At 40.4% G+C, this 25,913-nt stretch overlaps 1 protein-coding gene across 7 annotated transcripts in view; it reads right to left on the bottom strand.

The window, feature by feature from the left end:
- CHCHD6 (coiled-coil-helix-coiled-coil-helix domain containing 6) overlaps positions 1 to 25,913 on the bottom strand; it is a 115,822-nt gene that overhangs the window by 63,541 nt on the left and 26,368 nt on the right. For 6 of the 7 annotated variants that reach the window (XM_052775797.1, XM_052775800.1, XM_052775801.1 and 3 more), the window contains exons 5-6: positions 16,129 to 16,149; positions 10,584 to 10,667 (exon numbers count right to left, since the gene is read on the bottom strand). In XM_052775797.1, the coding sequence (XP_052631757.1) occupies positions 10,584 to 10,667; positions 16,129 to 16,149 (105 nt within the window). The remainder of the gene's footprint in view (positions 1 to 10,583; positions 10,668 to 16,128; positions 16,150 to 25,913) is intronic. The other variant, XM_052775799.1, reaches the window with a different exon arrangement.

The raw sequence follows: 25,913 nt of genomic DNA, 5'->3' as shown, positions 1-25,913 counted from the left end.
GATGCAAGTTAAATCTACTCTCAGAATTTAATCTCTAAAAGCAGTCTCTAACAGTAAGGAATACTACATGCAAACAACAACAGACCTTGACATTGGGACTAAATGAGAAAGAAATAAAAGTAGGCTTAAAGCTCCAGAAGAAATATTTTGGTACAATCATTGTAATTATCAGGTTTGTTGCTGCAGCTGATAAACTTTGTAACAAGAAAAGGCTTGGGAAACAGTGTTATAAGTGGATTTTTTCAGGCTCATGAAAACAGTATCAGTTTTTCACCTACATCTACTGGACAAGACCAAACAAAAAATCCTAGCCCTTCAACTGGGGACAGCTTGGGCTTAGAAATCAAGACAACAAGAACACAAAGAAGGGACGGAACTATACTTTTGATGGGGAAGAACGGGGCGGGGGGGGGGGGGGGGGGGGGGAAGAAGCAAACAGCAAAAACACTGTAGTCCTGGAGCCAAATCCTCTCTCCACAGAACAAGTGAACACACAACAAACTTATAACCCAGCACTGTCCTATTTTCAGCTGGCAAGGACAAACTCTGTGTTCCTCACTGTGATGCCCTTTGCCCATCATAGAAATCAAAAGCTAGGACACAAATTTTTTGTTGTTGTTGTTCTTCCTGCAACAAACCCTTGCCTCTAACTGGAGGAAGAGTTATCTTGGTGCCACATGAATGAGTGATTAGCTATCAGGAAGAAACGGCTTTTTTGCTGCTGCTAACGGAAGCTGTATCTCAACAAATGACCTAAAGGTGAAAGGTCTCATATACTACACTTAATTCGCTAAACAGCCAAAGGAAATTTTGTGGTATACATAACTATTATGAAAAATGAATTTAAAAAATTCACATACATGCCTGGGCAGGCACACAACACAGTATTTTTACACACCCATGAATCTTCTTCTCTGTTTCAAGAACCACAGTCCAGCCAGTTCAAGGCTTGCTGCATGTCAGGGCAAATTAGATGATTTCTGTGTACCATCCAATACATCATAAGACATCTCTAGGGGAAAAAAAAAAAAAAAAACCAAAAAACAAAACATCCAGGCACTCCTCGATTGACCCAGGCATGCAGGCTCACAGCAACCTTGCAGCTTGAAATTATGCAAGCAAAAATTTGGCTTCTGTTCAGAAGAATGGGAAGGGAGAAGGAAGGAGAAGGAATTAAGCCTTTTTTCTTATGAAAAGACCTGAAATGCAATAATTGGGAAGGAAAAGAAAAGCTAGCTCTTCTCGTAAAATAACCTAGTTATTACAAGTCTTCTCAAATCAGAGGCTTAAGAGTTTTATCTCAGCTCACACATTTCCTTCTCCCATCTCTCGCTCCTCTGTGGCCCCTTAGAGCCACAGTTGTTCCGCATTTTCTGGCTCTGTGGCCGTTCCTTGCTCTTGCTGCCCTCTGCTCAGGGCAGCATCTTCTATCTGATGGCTACTCCACTGGTGAATACCTACCAGGGCAAAACTCTCCTCTCCACATTTGTCAGAGTTCAACTCCCAGACAGTTCTAGTGCATACAAAATGTACATTTACTATTTTTATTAAAAACAAAACAAAAATTTAGTCATTATTTCATATTTATTTACAATGGGGCTGGACTACAAATGAGTGAGCCAGGTAGTCCTCATTAGAGTCAAGGTGTTTAATGGTAAACTGTGATTGGGATCATTCTTGGTGCAGCAGAATATATAGCCAAACCACCAGCTAACCCCAAAACCAAGCAAACAAAAAAACCCACCACTCATCATCCTGGGATCGGGAGATTCTGCGACAGATGAAGCAAATCCCATTTGCAGTGGCTCAAGACCTCACAGCGAGCCTGATGGTGCACATATATTTAAGAACATGAAAACATGTTATTTACAAGCTACTTCTGAGTCACTCTGGTGTCTTGGGAAAGTGCATTATATGTTCAAGAAATTGGAGTAGCTCTTTTATTTATGTTTCTTTAAAATGACTGGCAGATGGGGAAAAACCTTCAGAGAAGTGGCCCTAGGCTGTCATGAAACATGTATTTAACATACCCACAGTAAACTACAAAACACACTCACTTCAGAAGGTACAGCCGCTGTAAATATGGAGTAGTCCCTTTTTAAAGGCTGATCTCCAGACTACTTAATACAGCACAAATTTGAGATGTTCTGTGGAGTCTGCCCAATTTGCAGAGTAATTATTAGCCATATTTTCCATTAACATGATGGCAGCATATTCTGTAAGGGCAGAGCCATAATTTTAAGGACCTTTTCAAAATGAGCCCAAGCCTCGGCTTTATTTTTAAGTCACAATGGTGATGCCTTTTTTCCTGCCACATGTGGAAGGACTGCTGCGGGCCGAAACAGAAACCTCAGATTCCCCAGGCTCTTATGCAAGTGGATTCCACACACAGAGGGAAGTTTTGCTTACCTGAAACAATTTCTAAGACTAAGTCTAAATCTGGAATATCCCAAGAGAAGTACAAACTTCAATCATCCAAATCCCAGCAGACACACAGACTCCAGCCTAAGGTCTGGAACATATTTAATCAATTCACTGTTCTAACTCTCTACAGTTTTATAAAATAGCCAATACTGCAATAATAACAGGGCCAAAAATTAATTGTACACTGGTTGGTGAATTGCACAGAAATAACAGGCAGCACTGGTATTTACTGCAGTAAGATAATGTAGTTGGTGCTAAGGCACAGCTACGCCACAGTAAAAATAGGTGAGAGACAGACTCTGCGTGTGTGCGTGTGTATACACGTGTATGTATGTATGTTCATGCAAGTGCTGCTTTCCATTAGAAAAGCACTGGTTTTACTGGTAGCAGTGCTACCTGTATATACACACATTTATAAATACCATTCTGCTTATACACAAGCATACAAACAGCACAAAGAGAGAGGAAACAAATTTAAACTGTTAGGCAATAAGAAAATTAATTAAGAGAAAATTGGGTTGAATTAAAAATGGCGAGGAAGGGTATCAGAAATATTAGATAATGGGGAAAGCTCTCAGAAGTAAGACAAAAGCACCCCTTGTTTTGCTCTTTTTGGACTAGACTTGACAAATACTCCAGTGTTGAGTTCTAACAAAGAGACAAGATCACATTCTAGGTCTTTTTGTTCTGCCTTTAACAAGTCTTCATAGTGATACACTGATGAGACCAGATACCAGATTGTTATCTAAATTCAGCTGCTAAATTCAGTGTTAAGACACTAAGTTCAAACCACACATTGCCACATTTATTTCACAAGTTGAGCCTGAGGATGGATTCCTCCAAGATGAAGCAGCCCATAAGCATCATTCTCTCCCTCTGCAAAGGTACTCTAAATGCCAGGGAAACAAAATCACCGTAAGGCTCTGACAGTTCACCCTTCAGCACACAGACTGCAAACGCATCTCTACACTTATTGTCCAGACTGAAGAGGAAGCAAACGCTCAGTTGCTGTTTGCATAGAGGCTGCTTGTAATTCGATGTAATGTACTGTACATCAGTCAACACATATTGAAGAGAGAACATACACACTGCAGAGAAGGCAGAGAGGCAGTGCTGACATCTAACACATTTTATTTACCCTATTGTAGACGTTCTTTGAGTTCATCAAATTACCAATCAATTTATCTGATCTCTAAAAGCTGGTGTACTGAGGTATATTAACTACTAAACTTTACAAGCTTTCAGCAAAATACCCATTAAATGGATGAATTGAGCACAGGTTACTGGAAGTCAGTTTGCGAGCTGGCCAACGGCAACAACGAAGCAACCTCTCCCTGCAGACAGGGAGACAACGGAGAAGCGTTAGGAAGCCAGCCTCCTCTAGATGCTGTTCAGCCCTAACGGATACCGGCGGAAAGAAGAAATTAGGGATGCCGTACTCCTTCCTCCTCCCCCAGCATGACATTTAATGTCTGTGAATAACTGAAAAGAGGAAGAGGATGGGAGGTCAGGACCGATTCAGATGACAATTTCAGAAATTTAATGCACACACAGGACAAAATCTTCAGTTCTCTAAATATCAAAGGCTGTGCCCTGAGAGACTGCTAGAGCCACCGCTGCCTGAAAGACTACGTCCACACAGCCTTCAACAGACAGCCCGAGCAACTGCTAAGCAATCTAGATGATTAGGATGGATCTTACCAGCGTATTTCAGAAAACTATACTGGGCATTATTCTTCTTGTGTTCAGAAGATTAAATCAACAGTTTGATGAACGGGGTGCTTCATTATATTGTTCCACTACCTTGAAAGGCAAACTGCATTTTAGGATCACAGCTGTTGTAGGTTCACATAAAGCACTGCTGGGTTTGTGGGAGGAAGGGTTTGCAGCAGGGGCAGGGGATGAGAAGAGAACTGAACAAATTAGGTAAGAAAAAAAAAAATTGAAATTGTAAAGAGTTTTGTAAGGCTCAATTACAAAGGCAGGGACAAGAAATACTTCTGAAAGGGAAACACACTTTTTAGACCAGAACTTGGTTTCACACTAGCTGTTCTTCCTCAAAGCACCCCCCAGCACTGGCTAGAGCAGTAAGCTAGTGGCTGGCAATACAGTGACTGGAGGCAAACAAAGCAGCCCTTACACACACAGCAATAGCTCACATGCAGCCCTAAGACATTACAGGCCATTTTATTGAGAAAGTAAATGGTGCCGGTGACACCTGCCAAGACATATCAACTATTTAGAAAAGGGCACTGAATCTTTAACTCCCAGTGAGAGGGCAGAGGGTTCGTTTGAAGATAACACCTCAACATGGCTTGCTTTTTCAAAGGTAGGCGAGTGCTCTGTAGGTCTCGTGGCGTGGATACAGATGCAGCCTGAGATCCCAACTCAGGGAACTGATTCCTCGGCCCCTGCAACAGAAATCCCCTGCCACCTTTGCCAGGTGACATCAGTTTGTCCAGCCGCGCAGAATCTGCTGAAAGTTGATGATGAAGATGCAACATGAACTTATTATTCTGGAAGGCTTTTTTTTCCAGGCTGCTGTCACTTTCTCTGCAGAGATTTTTATTGAGATGAGTTACTGGCCAAAACCCATACAAATGACAGTGGACTTTCATGTAGGGGTGACCTTAGTACCCCAGAATTGGGAGACTGCTCCAAGAAGAAGGATCAAGGCCAAAAAGAAAAACAAAAATAAGTTCGCCTCCTGTTCTTCACACATCCTAAATGCTTTACAAACATGAATTAAATGGTAAATGCAAGGGCAAAAGGAGATTAATTTAAACAAACCAAACAAGGTAAATGCCACACACAAAATTACAAGATTTGTGAAGCTAAGCAGAGAAAAAGGTGCAGTCTACCTTATTAACAACAAAAAAAAAAAGTATTCGTTTAATGCATTCCTTTCCCACTTGCATAAATACTCTACAGCTTATGAATACCTCTTGTGCTACTTACTGTTCTGAAAAACTAGAAGCAGAAAAGCGTTGCATATTAATGTACACACTGCTCACAGTAGTTCACAGCCACCTAATAAAAGACAATGTGGGAGCTGGAGCTTAGGAAAATCCAAACAGAAGAGACATCATCTATAGCAAGGAGTTTCACTTCACCTGCTGAGATTACCTTCAGCCCTTCTCTGCCATTTTACACTACTCCAAAGAGCTGCCCATATTTTGCTATACTGTAGCACTGCCCTTAACCTTTGTCAAGTTAAACCCAGCAAGAGGCCAAATAGCAAAAGGAGTCAAACAAATATTTACTTGGGAGAAAGTATGCAACTAATATGCTAAGTGAAATCTCCTGGCATCCGAAGGGTTCCAGGAGAGACTGCATTTCTTTATCATACTTTTTAAAGGATGTTTCTACCATTTAGAGGAAACAAGACAATGCATACATGGAATCCTTCATAAAAATCCCATTTCTGAGCAGTATATATGTTAACTATTTATACCAAGCTCCCTCCATCTCCCTCCCTCCCTGCTTCTCAGTAACATATGAATGCATGAAAGAACATCAGCTTAAGCTTCTCAAATTGAGTGTTTCTAAGGTTTTCCTTATAGATTATTAGGTCCAACTCTCATTCTTTCTACCCAGAGAAACCCTACAGTACAAAATCTCCTTCAAAACAGTTAGGACAAGATCCACTTTTTGTGAAACAATTCCAAATTACATGGATGAGATGTAAAATTACTCTAAAAAGTCAGAGTTTGAATTTTAACAGCTTATAACAAATTACCCGGATCTCATTACTGGATTACTTATTGGAGATTAGACAGTCACATTGGAAACACAGGTGTGGAATGGCATGTCTGTATCACCAACTCCAAAATCCTGCAATTATACACAGTCATATAAGAAATAGTCAGTCCAAAGGATCTATTCCCCGTAATTTTTCTGATTACCAAAATACTTCAGGCACTCCAAAACAAAAAACATACAAGCAACCCAAGAGACTGAAACACACAACTACAATGAGTTAAAGTGAGGAAGACCAAGGGCATCACCAGTGTCCTCATCCTCTGCAAGGAATTTGTTCAATAAAATTTGATTTAAAAAAAAAAAAAGTCTAAAAAGCATGCACCGCACTGCAGGCAGAACAAAACCTACCACCTCTTCACACACTCACAACCCCTGACAAACTGATAATGAAGAGCGCAGTGGGAAGAATACCTCCCAACAACAAATCACAGCATTGGTTTAATCCCAGTACAGCTACTTCATGCATTCAAACCTGCACTCAAAATAGCTGAATGCTGCTAGTAGCAGTAGTGCGCAGCATTGGCTCAACACAAGTCAGAAGTGTAAATCAAGCGTTAGGCACCACAAAGTAACAGAGAACCAAACAGTGATTCTGATATAGCTACCATATATGTTCATGGTCCACCCATATCTTGAGCACTGTATGCACAGTTCTGGCTCACACCTCACAGAGAAGATTAAATAGATGTGGAAGAGTTTCAAAGACGACCAGCCCGGATGATCAAAGCATTTGAGGCAAGTATCCCATATACTTGCCTTGATCTTACGCTCATCCCTGGACATCCACTTTCATTCACAGTCAGGACCAGCTTACTGAACTAGATGGACCTTTAGTGTGACACAGCACCGCTGCACTCACCATCTTACTTCTTCCAGTGTTTTAGTAGATGATATAGAGAAAACCCCAAAAGCTGAAACACTGAAATAATTTTTCCATACATGCCCTTTCCTGTGAAAATTTTAATAAGACTGTCTAGAGAAACTGACTTTCTCAAGATCTATTTGAAATAAGGTACACCCATAGTTCATCTCATGCAAAACTAAAGGCAAAGCCTTTTTAGCATTTTTATAGCTTTACTGTTTCACAACACTTTGCCCTCCCATTATAAGCTATTCCATCATATAGATGGAATAACTGAGATAGATGGACTAAGTAATTGTTTCAAACTCCCAAAAGAGAAACAGCTATTAGAAAATGAGCAGTTTTTTGCTTCCAATTCTGTGCTCTGTCCAGTAGATTACAGTACTCTTTCAGAGATTACAAAATAAAAGGATAATGTATTCACACAATCTGCTGCATTCAACGGAACTACTGAGTTCAATTCTGGTCAATACATCTCAAAGACAGAGCCGCAAGGGGGAAAGGGCCCAAAGACAAACAAGTAGAATGAGAAACCTGGAAAAAAAAATCATTCACACAAGCAGAGGCTGAAAAGGTAAGGACTGCTCAGCTTAATGGGAAGGTAAAAGAGGGAACAGATAATGAATAATGAAGAGAATTCCTTTTGTTTCTTTCACATAAAGGATATTAAATGAAAAAAAAGTATTTGAAACTGGTAATAGAGAATTTATAGAGTACATAAGTTAACCTGTGGCACACACTGCCACATGGTATTGGAGGCAAAGAGCTAAACAAGGCTTCAGGAAAAATGTCTGAGGCACGTAGGAGAACAATGGCAGTAATCCAAGTTCCATTACGGTGAAAAAATACTGAATGAAAATAAACTCTTTTAAAGCAGGGCATGTGTCAGCCTCCGACTGACAACACTTAGGAAAACTTTTCTCAAACTTTTCTCCAAAAGTTTTTTTTGTTGTTTTGTTTTGGTGAGGTTTTTTTGCATCTTGCTTCAAAGTCTTTGAAAACTGACCACTGTCAGAAGAAACAGGACAGTCTCCGTGTACTACGTAAGGAGTATATAACACAACTATTCTTAGCATCCTACCAGGAAGGTACTTAGTTCAACATCAACAGTTCAAAACATCCTTCAAAAACAAATATCTAAGTCTCCCACTGCTGAATTCTGTGATCATGCAGAAGTGGGGACAAAGCCGACCTGAGGTTATAGATAGGCAGAGCAGGGGAAAAGAGGGGGGAATTCCTGACAGCCTGATCCTTAGAAGCAGAAATTTCAGCTTTCTAACTCCACACTGAGCCATCACATTCATTCACTCCCAGCCCAAGACCTCCGAGCTACCGGTGACCATACTCCAAGTGACCATCCCCTCTGAAAACAGTGGAGAAAGCAAACTTCTATTTCAGAGCTCCTCTCCACCTCATCCCCTTACCAATAGCTTTATTCTAATATAGACACACACATACATACACAGATATATAAAAGTATATCTAAGCCTAAGTTGGAAGGTTTTAGCACAGTGGAAGGAGAAATAAATAAGTAAATAAACAAACAAACAAACAAACATCAAGGTCTGTGTGTATTCAACAAATAAAAGCAGAATAATATAAAAGCAACAGCTAATAAAAAAGATTGTTCTATGCTGTGTTTTCCATCTTTCCAACCATTATAGGAATAAAATTATCCACAGAGAAGATCAAAAACCTTTTTCAAAACTAATACAATTAAGCTTTATTACACTGTTTCAAGTACATTTCTCTCCTCTCCCTTCTAGCCCCCCCCACCTCCTACTCCAATCCAGACTAAGGGTTAGAGGCATTCTTCTATTTTATTATCGGCAAAATGCTAGTGTTTAAGGGTCAGAAACTATCTAGTGTTTCAAAAGAGGAAAGAACACCTGTCCTTCTTATCTATTTGCTTTTGTACATGTAAAAACTAGAAGATAGTTTCTATACAGCTCTGCAGTTTGAATAGGACGATGGGCAAGCCACCTTACTCCCCTGAGTAGATCCTGCACTAAAATATCCATCACCTTGTTTAAAAAGTTTCCCTGTAGTAAAGGACATGGACCTGAAAAGGGAAACCCAAAATACAACCAAAGACTTCAAAAAGAGGACACTGCAGCCTGGACACAAACTTCTCCCCACTCCACTGTCAATAAAGGACAGACACACTTACAAATTTTCCGTGCAGTTTCCACTTCATGAAACCAGATCCAGAGAAAAGAATAATAGAAGCACACAGCATGAGACCAAGAAATTGCAAAAATTCCCTTTGCATATGAACATATGGACAACTGTGATAATTAGAACGATAGCTGCTAGATTGTTTGCAATTTCACTGAACAATCCCCATTATCTAGAAATAGAATTTAAAAATCTGAATGCAACACTGAGTGGTAGTTTTAATAGTTTATTTTTTAATGAACTGTATAGATTAAAGCGTTGCAAAATTGTATCATGTGAAATTGCTCATGGGCATGTTTTACCATTAATGGCTTAAAAAAAAAATAAATGCTGTATGGACAATCATGCAGTAGCAGGGAACAAGAAAAGGAATAGACGTGCCGATAGTTTTCTACCATTTCTGTAATCTGCAATTTTCCCATGTTCCATATTCACCGTCAAGCTACATGTTGGTAGTAAAGCTGATTGATTTCTCTGTCTCTTTACAACCCACCTTTTTCATTGTTTGTATTTCTTTTTAGTCACATAACACAACTACAAGTCAGATGTATGCAACTCCCTGTCAGGAGGTCTAATTGCTTCAAATTGGAGAAGATTATTCTCCACATTTATTAAAAAATAAAGACTACTTATAACATTATTTCATTTTGCCAGGAAGTGAAAAACGCATTCGTTCATAAGGAACAGCATGGCTGCTCCTGTTTTTATGGCATCAATTTTTAAAAACTCATCATGGTAAACAATTAAACAGAGAAGCAAATCCCATGTTTAGGGGAGAGATTCAAATCCCTAAATGGATTTTCAAAGGTCATTTCAGGCTTAAAAGATGCTTGACAGTGTCTCTTTAAATCAAGTTCATTTCAAAGGCTTATCCAGCAAGAAGCAGGCAGTGCACTGCAGCACCACCCTTTGAACTGCTGGGCTCCCTAGAGAAAAATTAATAATACAACTTTAATTCATATTTATAGCAAGATTTGTGGTTTGCTTTGTGTTTTTTAATTTAGGAAAGGATTTTTAACAAAAGGAATTTAAAAAAAAAAAGCACTTGTTTTTTTGAACTTAGCTTTCACCTAAACCCCATGGCAAAAAAGAAAATAAAGTTTGAATTACTTTATTAAAAAAATCATCCAGTTAAAAACCTCTTATCTTTCAAATGCGAGTTGTTCAAAAGATTTTGTTTGTACAGCTTTTTCATCACTTAACTATGTAAGGGGTGAGGAGCAGACAGATACTGGGAGCTGACAGTTCCAGGTTTCAGCACCATGCTGCTTGTTTCTCTGCTCTTTGGATCCACACAGATCTGCATCCAATCCCATTAGTATTCAGAGGCCACAAATAAAAGGCAACTTAGCCTTACCTTCTTCTCAATGCGAGCCAACTGCTCTTTATAGAAGGCCTCTTGCCGCTTCAGCTCTGCCTCCCTGCCTTGCAGCTCCACAGCCTGGGAAGAAGAACAAAAGAGCATCAGTAGAAGAAGAAATTAAAACCAAAAAGTGTGAGTGCAAGGAAAGCACATGGGATGCAGACTGGAAGGAACTAAAAAAAAAATCATTGCTCAGGACTGGTATATAGGATCCCTCTCGGTGGAACTGCAAACCTTCAGTACTGCAGTTCATTTTGGATTATCTCCACAAGTTTGAAATGCTTTTATTAGTATCATACTCAAATTCATAACCTTGACTTTATTTCTCCTTATTAAATGAAAACATATAATCACTGAAAGGTAACACCTTCCTATTGCCTTTTTCAGAACTCCACCTTATCCAAGTCTTTGTTTTTCATGAATCATGATGTTTATTACTCCACTTCAATGTTCTTCACCATACCTTAAAAATAAACCTCAAATCCTCCACTTTATAAACACACACCCCTTGGAGTGTCAGAAAACTTCTGTAGATTTAACAGGTCCCTACAACCATGAGGAAGATCTGAAATACAAGTCTATGTTACAACATTTTTATAGCAACACACATTCTCACACATTCTCATTTGCTTTTACACACATACATAGGACTGCCTTAATAATTAAGTACTGTCTCCACACACTCTCTGTGCATACGCCACCAGCACCCCCAGAGTTCCTCTGGCTGGGTGCTGCAGATTTGGAGGGGAGATGTATGTCAGAGAATTTCTCTTCCATCTTCCAAAGTATAAGTGCGACACTTCCCAAACAGCAAACTTGGTATACAAACACATACTTAAGCATAACCTGGTCATCAGCTAAACAATGATCAATTGTGTGGTTACGGCAACAGCTTTTGCCTTTTAGGTCTTTACAACTAGCAGCACTTCACTGCATTCCCACCCCTAAACTGAACCAGCATTAAGAAAACATGGCATTGATGGACCCACCACCAAACTTTTTAAGCTTAAAAATAACAAGCAACAATAGCAAGAAGAATGGCACTTGTTTTTCTTCCTCTATCCCACCCCAAAATCTCTGGGGCCACATAAGTTATCACCAGGCAGGAAGACCTTTCAAAACTGGAATTATTAGTCCGTTTAACATGAACACAAACCCTGCTAATCTATAGCATCCCAGCAGCATTGCTCTTAACTTTTAATGATGATGGTACAATCACAGAAAATGCTGGTCAATACGATTAAGCAGCTGGGACAGAAACATCCTCATGGGCTCAGACCTGTCATTTTACAGCCAACAGCCATTGTTAATGAGAAAAATTACATCTGAAAGCCAGTTGCTGTGCATTTCCTTCATTCTACTCCCCTGCTGATGGAAATACAGTGGTATAATAGGGCTTAGAAGAGATTTTAAGCTAGGCAGTGAGGGACAGTTGCTAAGCAAGCAAGAAAAGAAGTGATACATGAAATAGGGGGTTTGCAGGGGTGTGGTGGTGGCATCTGTTTGTTTGTTTTTAGAGGAAAAAGAAATATTTTGGTTCCCATGTTTGTCATCCAGCCAACAGGGCCAGGGTAAGGCACAAGCACTATAGTCTCACATCTAAATCCCCTTGCTCTCGAAGACACTTGATTAAAGGCAAAATCACCGGCTTTGGTTTAACCAGAGCTGCTATATATCTTCCAGCCCACAAACCAGCTGAAACAGGATGGGAAGGGGATGAGAATCAGCTGCCCCATGCATGTAGCATGACCAAAGAGATATCACAGCAACAATAGGGGCACTGATGGGGACTTTGTATGTGCCAAAATTATTACCATTTCTATGATAAGAGAATGAAAGCTATCCTTCTGAACCAATACCCATCTTCTATACAGAAAAGAATATGCAATTTCAACTGAAATGAAACAGATGTAAGAAGGCAGGGTGGTCTGGTGCATGACCAAAGGAACCTGATTCTCCTGCTGATTTTCTGCATAACACCCATAAAATCAGATTACTAAAGAAGTGATTTGTACTTCCTTAAGGAGAAAATAAATAAGGAAAAGAAAGAAGAGTAACATAGTACTGACCCCTCTGCACAATTCAGATGGAAGGTGGTTTTGATATGAAGTGTACTTCAAGAAAAAGGGAGGAAAAAAAAAAAAAAGAGTCAAAAGATCAACTCTTAAAAATGCAAGAAAGTTTCTGCTTAACCTAAATAAATTAATTATGTGGCAGTGCTACTCCCCTGGGGTAGCAGACTATTTTGGGAGCACAAAACCAATACATGTAACAACTGGTGGACAAGAGGCTTTATTCTGTTTCTGGCAAGACATGGATATGACATCTCTGGAAGGGAACACAAACCAAATACCTAATCTCTCGAGTGGCCTGCTGAGATGCAGACACATTAGAGGTGTGCTGATCTGCATGATGGTGACCCATGGACTCCCAAGCAGACCTGACTGGAGCTGGGGTGCCCACAGTGAATAATGCCTCCACACCAATGCACCCTGCAGCAGACAGACATTCTGTTAGTGACTTCCCCAGGGTCTTGCAAAATTGATGTCAAAGAATCAAAACCAGATCTCCCAATTGCAGACTATAACCTCAGTATATAAACCACTCTTCCCCCTAAGTAATTTCTCCCATACTATCTCCCATTATCTCCCACTTATCGCCCATAAGTTGTATGATGAATCAGAGGTTGCGCAGAAAATTTTTACTCGCAACTCAAACATATTTTCAATGCTTTGCTTGTTTTCAAGAGCTGCTGATGTTTCAGGGCATTGAAGTATACTGAGAAACATTCTATTTGTCACAGATCTGCTTGAAAGTTGCTTTCTGTTTCCCTCTATCCCCAGCTGTTATTACTAGAAACTTTAGTACACTTTATGATGATGTTTGAAGTATGAATGGTACAGTCAGAGCATGTGTCATTTGAAATATTCACTGTTCCAAACTGGGTTAGGCAACAAGGGACATTTTGTATGAATACAGGATATTTATTAAGAGTTCCTCTAGTCCTGCTGCTTATTCCCCACCTGAAGTCAGAAGCCTGTGATGTCCCAGACAGAACTGGCTGCTATGGAGATGATTACAATTTCACAGGGGATTGAGATTGCAGGTGCCAAACAAAGCATCAGATACACTTTTCACATAAAGGCCTTTAGAACTAAAGAAGGAAAGAGAAGGGAAGACATGCATGATAACACACCGGTTTGAAAATCATATATCAGAAAGTTTCATTTCACATCCACGCTGCAGAAGCTACATCTGAGCTTGAACATATCATGCAAGAGATGACCAAAGCCCAGGGATGACATCTAAGAGACTGTAGTGCAGAACACAGCAGAGAGTGTGATGTCCAAGAAGTAGGAAGACAGAAATAAAACAGAGGGAGGGGAGGAAGAGTGTAGTTAGTCATAGAACACACGAATGCACCCAAAACTTAGAAAAGTAGCATGGGACAGCATGTATTTGCAAAAGAGAACGTATGCAATAGGCAATTGCTCTCTGCACAAAAACTAGGTATAAGATATATTCAGGAAATGCTAAAGAATTCCCTGTGATGTGTCAGAAGTTACAAGCATTGCATTCTTACAAAAGGACAGTGAAGGTATACTATTACCATGCTACTACAGCTTCCATGGGCATGGATCCATGGACTGGTTGGGGGCTCTTTCAAATTCTTCCTACGTTTTATCTTTACACTTTTTCCGCAGCCCAAAGTTTTTCAGGTTATCTCAGTGCTGCTTTGAATGGTGAAAGAGCTAAGGCAGAGTCATGTGCGATTCCCTGCCTCCTCCCCTCCCTTTATCAAGTAACCCGTTTAGAAACAAACTGAAAGCACATTTCTAAAGCTATGTATTACATATTGGCTGAACTAAAGAATTCAAGCACTGGCCTGCTAGCTGACAGGCAGGCCAAAGGAAATATTTTACAAGCCTCTTAACTGAGGTAATGAAATATTACTGGTTCATTCTCTATGAACAAAGCCAGACACTCTTAGCCTCGCCCTGAACTGACACCAACACGTGACACATCAGACTCTGATCTCCTAGAGCTGGGCTTAACTCTAGATACATCCATTCACAGATCAGCTTTGGCTTTGCCCCCCACAAAATATCACCAGATTTTTATTATTTTTAATCACAGTCCCTTCTCATCACCTTGTTAAACATGAAAACTAGGAAGGAAATCTGCTTGAAAAAAAGGGAGTTTTGGCAGGGTCAAGTTACAGTAGGGAATGTGGCACCCAGGAATAAAGTACAGCAATAGCACAGCCCACAGCTGACAGCTACCATCAGGCTGTCTCTCTGCAATACTGTTGGGATTCTGGGATTTGGGGAGAGGGCACAGAGAAGACTCTATTGGAGGGGAAAAAAAAAAAATAAAACCACACCCCTCTCTGCAAAGGGCAAGTCAAGCTAAAAGGAAAGGTCCATACCTCAATCTATAAAGAACTTCCTCAAAGGCAAGTCACAGCACTTGGCAAGATTATTGCGAAAATATTTATCTTCTTGGCAAAACACATTCACCAGTCACAGATGAACTAGTGAGATGACGCCTAGAGAGTCAGTCGGAGGCAATCCAGAGAAAGAAGCTACAAGGATAAAGGAAAGGTCCTTAAGGCTCTACTAAATACCTTGTTTCTACATCATCCTGTCTTTGCTGAGAAGAGTTATCAGCTTCCCCCAAAGGTATCCAGTAACATCTCTGCAGCAGCACAGCAGAGGTGTCTGGGTTGGGTACCTCAGCTTGCCACACTTCACAACTGCAAATTCTTATACCTCATGCTTTCCCATGTCTCTTCCAGTCCTGGTAGCAGTCCAGGTGGCAGGGGAGAAAAACAAATGCTATTAAAGGCTCCAAGACTAGAAGAAGGAATTGACAGCAATGCGCTGAAGAACAGAACTAGCTCCAAAATTAGCTAGCTGGCATGTTCTTCACGAAGCCTAAAGGGAATACGGCAGAGCTGAAAGGGCAACACTGAAACAGCGAGAAGCAGCTTGCATGCATCATGCCTGAGACTGAGCAGCAGAACTTTACAGGGAGGCTTGTACTGGACAGCTAACCATAGGGGAACCTTGACTCAACCTCCCCTTGCATCAGCAGAAATATCACCACTGCTGTGGAGCTGCCTGCAGTCACTATTCCAGACTTGTGAGGCCTACAAAATCACTTGCTTTTTGTCCTTTATCTCATTCTGTTGAAGGCAGGTGACTGCGTTTTGTTTTGTTTTAGGACCCAGATGCAGACTCATGGCCTTAAAAAGCAGTACTGGTGTAACCTTCATTTCCTCCTGTTTCTGCTACTCTCTTAGCCAACAACACACATCACCAGATCAAGTTGGTTTCAGCAGCTGTAAGCTACACAAAAGGAACCAGTGAAAATCTTTATGGAGGAAATAATATGCAATTTTCTAGCTGAACACCTTTTAAAATGTAATGACAGAAAATAAAATCCTGCATCTGTGCTCAGCAATAACAATCTGTACGCGCGCAGTAACAACATGACACTTGGAATAAGCAAGATCCAGACAAAAAAGAGAGCTTACCCAGGCGTCCAAATCCGCAGGCTTGGAATAAAGAGAGCACAAGAGAGAAAGGAAGGGAAAGAGAAGAAAAAGAGAAATCAGTGATTTATGGAGGCTGCCTGCTGCTGCACAATATAGCTTTTAGGATGACAAGTTTAGAAAAGTTCCTTAAAAATGACAAGCATCTTAAGCAGTGCAGTGCTGTCCTCTGTTGGGAGCTGTGCTAATAAAGCAAAACAAAAGCACATGCACCCCCAAAAATAAAAACAAAGCAAAGCCCCCAAAGACTGCTGCAGGATTGCCCCATAGGGTGGAAGCTAAGCAGACAGCTGTGAAACAGCCAGTTACAGGGAGTCATGCAAGGTGCTGCAGCATGTTAGAGATGCTGATATCCACAACATGCACCAATGAACATGGCAATGCCGGGCATACTCAAAAGGAGGTGGCCAACAACTGCGCTGTTTCCAAATTACCTGCAAAGAACAAGTATCCTTTTGCAAGGGCATTTTTTAATGCACAAGCTGACCTACATAGCAAGTCATCTTCTTTACTGGACAATTTCAAAGAGTGCTTCCTAATAGAAAGCCAGTTGACTGATCAGATTTCCAACCAGATCCCCCTTCATAGGCAATTGAACACATCTTTAGTGCACTGTCCAAACCTCTGCCAAATCCAAGCTGCCTTCACCTGCCCCTTCTTTTGTCAGCAAGTCTGTTTAAGTATGAAGACAAGCAGATGAAGCAGGTTGCAGTATCACCTCCTATTTACTTATTATTACTTCTTAACACCGTAACCCAGCAGCAGCAAAGCAAGTACAAGATGATAAGCATTTCATGCCCATAACCAGCTCCTTCTGAAGCCAAGGCATTTATAAGGCAGCCACAGCTCTCATTTGTTGTCAAGGGCTGCAAGCCTTCCCTGCCTCTCAGGGCTACATTCAATCAGCAGCACATTCGCTAAGCAGGAACTTCAGAAAGGCTGGCCTTTTTTATTATGATTATTTATTTGAGGGGAGTTGACAGGGCAGGAGGAACTTTCCTCTTGGTCATAGTTCAGTGCCAGAGGGAGTAGACGGTGGAGTGCAATATGTTTATGGGATCTGCCATCATTTTAATGGCACAGAGCAACTACTTCAGGTAACTGAGGGATGATGTGTCATCGGCTACGCGTGTCGTCCATCCTCATCCTTTGCAACAGCTGAGTGGGCTGGAACCAAACATCTACAGTTCAACTGGGGGAAGCCAATTCTCCCCTTTCTGCAGACAGGTTTGATATAGCGGCATCAAGTCCTTGGCCAAACAAACCAATACACAACAGGTGTTCACCGGTAATCACTGACTGATCTTGACAAAAGCCTGATTTGAGTAACATTTTTCTTCCGGCTGATTTTTACAGTCAGGACAGATGTATTTAGTTTTGTTTTCACATTTTAGTAATTGCAAGGCTGGCCATCCTCAGCAGATGGGACAGGAGGAACACAAGTCTCTTTATGGTGCATGTTATTATTTCAGCAGGTAGGTCATACACATTGGTAGCTCTTTACTGGATGTACCTCTGTCATCCCTGGGGTGCCTAAGCCATTAACTGTCACATTCCTGCTTGACAAACACTTGCATGACAAAATGAACACAAGGTACTAACTCAGTGGTACTGGACAGTTGCTGAGAAGAGAGGAAGAAGGAGGAACCAGCCCTATCACTGAGAGGCGGTGCCTCTTATACCCCTATAATATAATGCAAATAGCAGAATTACAGTTTTAAGAAAGATAACACTATTACTAACCACAGGGCATCTCTTCTGCAGGTACTGCCAAAGGCTTTAATTTTGTCATCTTTCAGGAGGGGGAAAAATTATTACTCCAAGAATAAACAGATACACCCCACTGAATGGAAACAGGAAGATTAAAACAGGTGTAGGTGCAGTAGGACGTATTCTGTGTTGGGAAAAAAACAACTACATTTGGAGTGAAGCACAGACTAAATAAAATATAATAATAAAATAATACAAAAATGAAAACTCAAGGCGGCTGCTGGTTTAAGTTTTGCTACCTCCTAAGCATGTGCCGAGATCTCTTTGTAGACCTGCATTTACCAACTTTGGCTGATAATAAAAACCACAGCGTGTCCACTAATATTTTCAAAGTTTAAAGAAACTGTTTAAGAAATGAGCAATGTCTGGGTTCCTTGCTTCCTAACTGAATGAATTTCACTTCCAGCTCCCAGCTTGGGGCTTGTGAGTTTTAGAATCCCAGCCCTGGGACACAAACCATCTTTCAGCACCCTTGGTCAATACTGCTGAACTCTTCTGCTAAAACAAGGGTTCATTTCTCTTCAGGTAACCCACTGGATAGCAATCACAGGAAGCTGAATAAATATTGGACTTAATTGTTTGGGGTCAAAACCAAATCAAGATATTCCTCTTGACTGTATCAGAGGCAAAAGTTACTGAAACAGGGTCTCAGGCCAAACCAGCAACCCCTGTCGTAGGTATTTATATGGGGGAAAAGATGACACACTCCACTTGGAGAAGACTCTGGCTAGATATGGGAACTACATAAGTAATGCATCTGTGCTTCTGAAAATTTCACATTTCAGCACTGATTATTCAGGCAGGGGATGCTTTCCCACATATGTATCAACAGTCCAACTTCCAATGAAATGAAGATTACAGCGCCAAATTAGTATTTCACACACAAGGACAATTTCCAGCATCTTTTCCCAAACCCATATACCACATCACCCATATATGACTGCCATAACGGGCACATCACTCATGCCTGTCATGGTCTGGGCAAATGTAAAAACGGCAGTCAGCAATCAAAACATAGTTCTGCAATTGGCGGTGAGGGAGGAAGGGATCAGCACGATAAAACAGCGGCCTTAGGAAGGGAAATGCCTTTGTAACCTGACTGGAACCAGCTTCACCCTAGATGTCCATTACCTTGGCATAGTCAATAACTCTGTCATATAACTAATTTCACTACAGCATGACCAGTGACTCAGGAATCCAGACTACCAGCTTTGTAGAGATCTCCTACTTAAGAACTCAATACAGAGTATTTTTAGGGGCACTGCCAACTTTGGGAGTGGAAGATACGAGTGGGAGATGCGAGAAATGAGAGGCAGCAGGTGCCCAAAACCCTAGACAGCTGCTGGCAACAACTTTTGCACTCATGTCAGTATCCGAAGAGCTCTGCAGCACATATTCTAACATCTTGATGACCAGACTTCATCACTGAATGAGCAAAGAGTCATTTCTTCTTAAGGCAATAATCCAGCTCTAAACTTTTCCATGATGATAGGAATTAAAGCATTTAAAGAATATATCTAGACATTCAGTATCCACTCCAGACCCTTAAACACTTCCAGTTTAGTGGAAAATTGAAGCAGTATCAGTATTAAATGTAATAAGAGTCAGAGATGTAACCAACTGACAAGGGAGAGGAAGCAGGAAGAGACACTGAACAGCAATCAATTTTGAGGAAAGGCTCTGATGAAATTGCTCAACTCTAATGTATACAGAGCATACACAATTCTATAAACATGAAGATGGGAAGCAGCAGAAAAACCCTCTGCCCTTTTATGATTCAGGGACAACTGCACTTCTAATACTTATGGCATTGCTGCAAATAGGTTTGCAATGCTGACAGTTGATAGTTTTCATTTAAAACAAAATAGAGAAACCTATTTTATAAAATCCAAAGTAAACCATCTGCTTTCATTGCTTGCTTTAATACTTCAGCCCATTCCCACATTCTCCTTTTCCCATCACCACTTCTATACATGCATACATACAGTTTTCATTTTGTAGGCTGCCAACAGACAAAGCATTCAATGTCTATAGAAATCTTGCAGAGCGTAGGCTCTCTAGAGACGTATGCTCAAGATGCTTATTTCTGATAGCAGGTGAGTCAACAACTCCGTCTAAATTTTTACCTCCTTGCTTAAATTCCTACTCTGCCTGTTAGACATAAGAATCTCCAAGTCCCTGACCAATTTAGGAAAAAAAAAAAAAACAAAAAAAAACACTCAAGAGAGGGCATCATGAAATTCTACATTAATTACAACTTTCTATCAGAGAACATATTTCAGACCCTACTGAGTCAATGAGGTATTTTCTCATAAAGCTAGAATCAAAGGCCACTCAACTCTTCTTGGATTATTTCTAGCTCATAATCATTAATGCAGACTCCCATTATGCTAGCCTAAGGGTGGCATATGGCTTTCTAGGGATAGGACAGACGGGGGAAAATAACAGTTACGCATGCCTACATCCCAATCTCATTTCTGTGCATGCATATGGGGACATAGCTTTCTCTTGCCAGATTCTTAAATACCAAATATATTAGCTTCCGAGACAAACATAGTACTTCAAACACAACCACTGTTTTGCAAAAAATCAAGATGACATGCATAATCAACCCATGTGCCTCCAAGCAGTAAAAATGATGAACCATGTGAGTTCAGAAGGAATTCCCTTCCCACATTTGCTCTCAGACACTACATGCAATTTTTACCTGCCTCTGAACAAAACAGATATTTATAGGCACCAGCCAATGGATACAGGTTTAATATAGTACAGTGAATACAGAGTTCCTGCCACAAGATTAGAAATCTAATTTCTTTTTATTTAAAAAAGATTATCTCAAATACTATACCGTTTAAGAGAAATACAGTTGACTTTGGGGCTGCTTTTTAACACAGGCAAAGACTGTCTTAATTACATACTTGAGTAAAAAAATTCTTGAAAGCCTTCAGTCATGGTCATGCATCCCCTGTCTGCCTCTATGAATCCTTCTGCAGGGAGAGTCAGGTGCAGTTTCAAACATCACAGTTTACATTTTTACCCACTTTGACAGTCTTGTAAATTTTCCTGTTCTCCCTGCTCTTTCATCCCAGACATATGCAAAGCAGCCTTAACACAGCATTACAGGGTCAGTATCCTTCTGGGGGGAGAATCCAACCTACCAGTTTGCCAAGATGCATGTGTGAAAGACATAGAGTAATCAACATTTACTATAAATCAAGTGGATTCCAAAGCCTTACAGAAAGGACCAAAAAAAGCATAGGGGACTCAAGTTTAAATAAATGGTCTGGGCTAGTACACATACACAATCATGCTTGTAGTAAGATGTTATCTATGGAGTAAAATGGAGTCAAAATATGTAGAAAGATTAATCAGAGACTGCCCAAGAAAGAAAAAACATAGAAGTGAGGAACTTCACCGCAATATCCCTCATTTCTATGATTACTAAAGAGACACAGGCAGTCAGCACTACATTTCCCTGCAACCAGTTCTGAAAATGTACCTCAGTCTTCGCCTGCAGCATTCCCTACATCCTAGGCCACAGTCAGTGTTATGAAAAGGCTGCCAATTAAGTTGTGGTTTTGAGCTATAGACAAAATGTCCACTAGAGACTCTGATTCTCGCTTCCAAAGCACTTGCAACCCACTGTGTGTTTTAGGAAGAGAATATACTGGTTCTCAAATACATGCACTCTCGGCTCCTCACAAGGCTGTGATCAGAGAAAATGCTGCAAGGTTGCATCTTTTAATGAAGTCTGAGTATATCATAATGAAATCATCTGCAAAAAGAAGAGTGTAGATTCAGCAACAACAAGGATTTCAGGCTATTGTAAAACTGTATTCTTTATTTTTACATTGCAATCTCCAGGGCATGACTGTATCAAGAGCAACTTTCAAATCTATGTCACTGCCAGCAAAATTTTGATTTCCATTTGATAGGACAATTTGCAAACAGCAGTTTTCTACATTGTGCAAGTGCTTAACGTTTGTAAGTACTACAAGAATTCAATGCTGATTTGATGCCCATTTACTGAGCAATGCAACAAACCCTTGCTCAAGGCAGATGGCTTGGAAAAATCAGGGGCAGGGGTAGAACATTCTTTCTATGAAGGAGCAGTACCTGGTAGTCTCTCAGCAAGGATCACAAACCAGGTGTTGCTGCTGTCAAGAAGAAGAGGGTATAGACTGGGTGCAGGAGGAAGAGTTTAAGCATTTTGAGGAATTTTCCTTAGGAAAAGAAAACAACATTTCACACTCAGTGGAGCTCCTGAAGCTCAAAAATAATGTCACATGCTAAGGAACCAGAGAAGTATTTACTCCTGGACCTTTTGATCAAAAGCAAGAAGCTTGAAATTCAGCTCTAAAATAGTGTATGCTCTAAATATAGCAGTCAGATGACCCGACAGAGCTAAGATTCATGCTTCATGAGTTTGCAAATTGAGAGTCAATCCAGCTCAGAGTATCACAGAACCCTAAAGACCGATTGCTGTATTTATTGTAGTAGATACTATTTACAAACATATATCCACACTGTTTGCTCTCTAATTATAGTTGGGGCACGTACAATCATTTACTTTCTATGAGCTCCTTTTGTACGCTACACCTCCAAAGTCAATGAAAGTAATTTTAAGAACCTGTTGATTGATTTATTGATCAAGTAAGTTGACCAGTGCAGTAGACTAGAAATAACCAGACAGGCAAGTGATTTGATAAATATTCCAGGAGACTAGTCACTATAGGCACTGAAAGTCAGGGAAAAAGAAACCCTCAAAGGCAGGTTCAGGCTTTTTTTAGAATCTGTATTAACAGTTGGCCCTAAAACTTCATTCCTTATGCAGGCCTGCTTGGTCAAGTGCACTCCCCAACCAAATGTTCAAGATAACTCTGTACAATCCAGTGCTAGCTATCAAATTCAGCAGAAGCAATTGGCAGAAGTTCAGCTCCTATTACCAGAAACAATGTGAGAAGAAAGAGGAAGGGGGGATGAGTGTGTTATACAAGAGTGTGAGGCAGGAAAGGGATACTTCTATCCAACCAAGGCCATGGGACAGAAGAAACACAAGCAGAGATCATCGTGCACAGGCAACTTCCAGTGCTTTGGACAGTTTTCTGGTGATTCTGTGGTGGGATTTCACCGCAGCTTTCACTGAGCTCCAACAGCAAGGAGCAGGTTATACCCCTGGCCCACACTGAAAACCATAAACCTCATCTATCAAGTATTCACTGAGATGGCCTACTTTTTTCCTGTGGATTTAATTGTGATTTAATGAGTTTTTCAATGAAACATGTTGGCAGCTTATCATAAAACTAAGCTGAACATAACTTGTACTCCTTTTACACTATCCACTCGGTTCTGTGAAGAACTGTCATCCAACTCAAGCAAGAGGCAAATTAGGATTCAACTCTGTTGCACAGGAGTAGTTTCCTAAGAGGCAGAGGAAAGGTACACTAACAAAGCAGGAGCCAAAGGAAAAAGCTTGCATTACTACTATTATTTGTACAATATTTTAGATAATCTTTTGGCACTATGGTTTGGGGGAGTTTACATTTATCCCCAAGGCAACAAAGGAATTAAATGTCCAAGGATGTCAATAGATTTTTCCACAAGCATAAAATTAAAGCAGGAAAAAAAAACCATTCAGGTGCAGACAAGATAAATTAGCAAGATCAGATTCACAATCTCTCATAACCTCTCAGCATTTTTGAAAATAAATGCCACACTTATCAAAACCACCTTTAAAATAAAAACCTTTAAAAGCTTATCTCATAACATTCTCCTTCCTGCCTGTCATGTAACATATATATTACATACATATAAAATCAAAAGAAAAATCTACTCAAAGAAACCAGCACTCCAATGCTCCCTTTTCCATTTATTGTTGGTTATACACCCACAGACCTTAAAACATTTCAAAGGATCAAGTTTTCCTTCTCATTAGTACCACCATCACGTTGTTCTGAACTGTGGTCATATAACCTTTTGCACCTTTTCACTCTATTGAATCAATCTCCCCTGGCAACTTCTGGTGTGGCACTCCACTCCTCCTGCCTCCGGCTCTTCTTCCCTCACTAATTCTGTGTTCAGAACTGTGAAGCACAAAATTAGACGTTTCAAATTAAGCAAGGAGAGAGAATGAGAGAACCTTATTAAATCAACATTAGCATCAGAGTGTCTTTAAAAGAGAAACTCAATTGCAAAATATTACTCGTCTCTGTAAAGCTCTTTACATCGACAGAAATGAGACAGGCAGCAGCTGAAGTCATCTTCCTCTGCCCCCACCTTCCTCTTCATGCTGGTCACAGTGCTTGAGCAGTAAGAGCAGGATTCTTTTCAGACCACAGCCCCAGAGGAAGCAGAGCTTACCTTGAACTCACAAGCACTAGAATTGCCAAGTAAAAAGGACAAGGTCTATTAACATGGTGTTGGAGGAAAAACACACACACACACACACAAAAAAAAAAGCATATTAACACACAAAAGCAGGCTCCCTTCTCCTCACAAGCTTTCCACAACACTGGTTGTTCTCTCAAGTCACTTTACAAGTTAAAGTCAATTCTTTACTTCTTAAAGCAAGGCAAAGAGCCATTTCAAGTTTTAGTTTCCACTCTCAGTCCCCAACAATCAAAATTACTGACACGATGGTGACGACGACCATATTCTGTTCCAAAACACCTTAACTTCCTGAATGTGAACCTCTAGTTCCTGGCCAGATATCCTTAAACTCCTTTTCAACATAAATCACTAGAGTATCATACCATCCCCCTTGCTGGGTAATTAGACACATTGTTAAAGCCAGAAATCAGCTCGGGGCCTGCACAGTCTTTAAACATGACTTTCCCATGGCACTTCTTGAATAAGAGTTGATATTTGCACCTTGTGTCAACAGAGTGCATGTACACACCTTACATCATTGTGCAGCAGGCTACGTACTTGTCTGTTGGGCTGCCACCTAAAACAGGGAGTGTCTCACTATCTTGTAGGAAGAGTTTGTAATGCATGCTGCTAAGGAGTCCTACTAAAACAAATCCTACTAAAACAATTTAAGTATTAAAAAATATATATATTTCAAAGCTATTTAAATTAATTAAAATTAATGTTTAGAGTGCCCATTTAGCTAGGGAATATGATCCTAAGGGCAAGTGATATGAAACTGAAGCTCAATTCCTGATGACAAAACAAAGCTTTTAAAGCATTTTTGGGCAAAACAGACACTACTCCAACAGAAATGGAGGCTGATGCTTTTGATCACTCTAGTCCTACCATGCAATGGAAACTTCTGTATCAGCCAGACGCTACTGAAAATTCTGCAATTCGCAGACAGGTTTCTAAGTGCAGACTCACCATAACAATAAAACAGCACTTTGAGAAGTCAGAGGTGCAGGCACTTCTGTCTTCAGAGCTGTAATAAAAGTGACCACTTCCTCATCTGACAGCCACACTTAGATGCCGTTAACTAAACTCTGGACAAAGTAGTTCCTACACCAGAGTTAAGACGAAGTGCACCAGGGAAACAGGAGGAAGGAGAAGGATAAAAATAACACCCACAAGAACTAGTGACAAAAAGCTAACTTGGTTGTTAAAGGGCTGTCTATTAAACACCCTTGTTTTGTAAAATTATCATTTTCACCTCAAAGGGCAACAGCAGCAATGCAAGACTGCTTTGAAGCCTTCCAAAATGAAAGGGTCTGATGAAAATGAGCAATTTACCATTCAATTATAAAAGCTGAAAAATGGGGAAAACAGAAAAGCCAGAATGAGGCACTGAACCTGCTGTCCTTGGGCTGCCCTCCATGCATTTTAAGGCCAGTAAGAAGTCTTTACCAAAATATACTTAACTGTCTGCTACATGCCTTTCTTCCAGGAAAGGACAACGCTAAGCAAAAATTGAAAACATATTTTTTCCTATTCTCTCCTGCATCTAATTTTTTTCTAGCCATTCCCTAGCAGTCTGACACAGAACTAGAAGTGGCCTCCTACTGCCTGCAAGTCCCATCCCTTGC

This window comes from Harpia harpyja, chromosome Z (assembly GCF_026419915.1).
Source record: "Harpia harpyja isolate bHarHar1 chromosome Z, bHarHar1 primary haplotype, whole genome shotgun sequence".
NCBI classification, from domain to species: domain Eukaryota; kingdom Metazoa; phylum Chordata; class Aves; order Accipitriformes; family Accipitridae; genus Harpia; species Harpia harpyja.
This window is presented reverse-complemented; position numbering and strand designations above follow the sequence as displayed.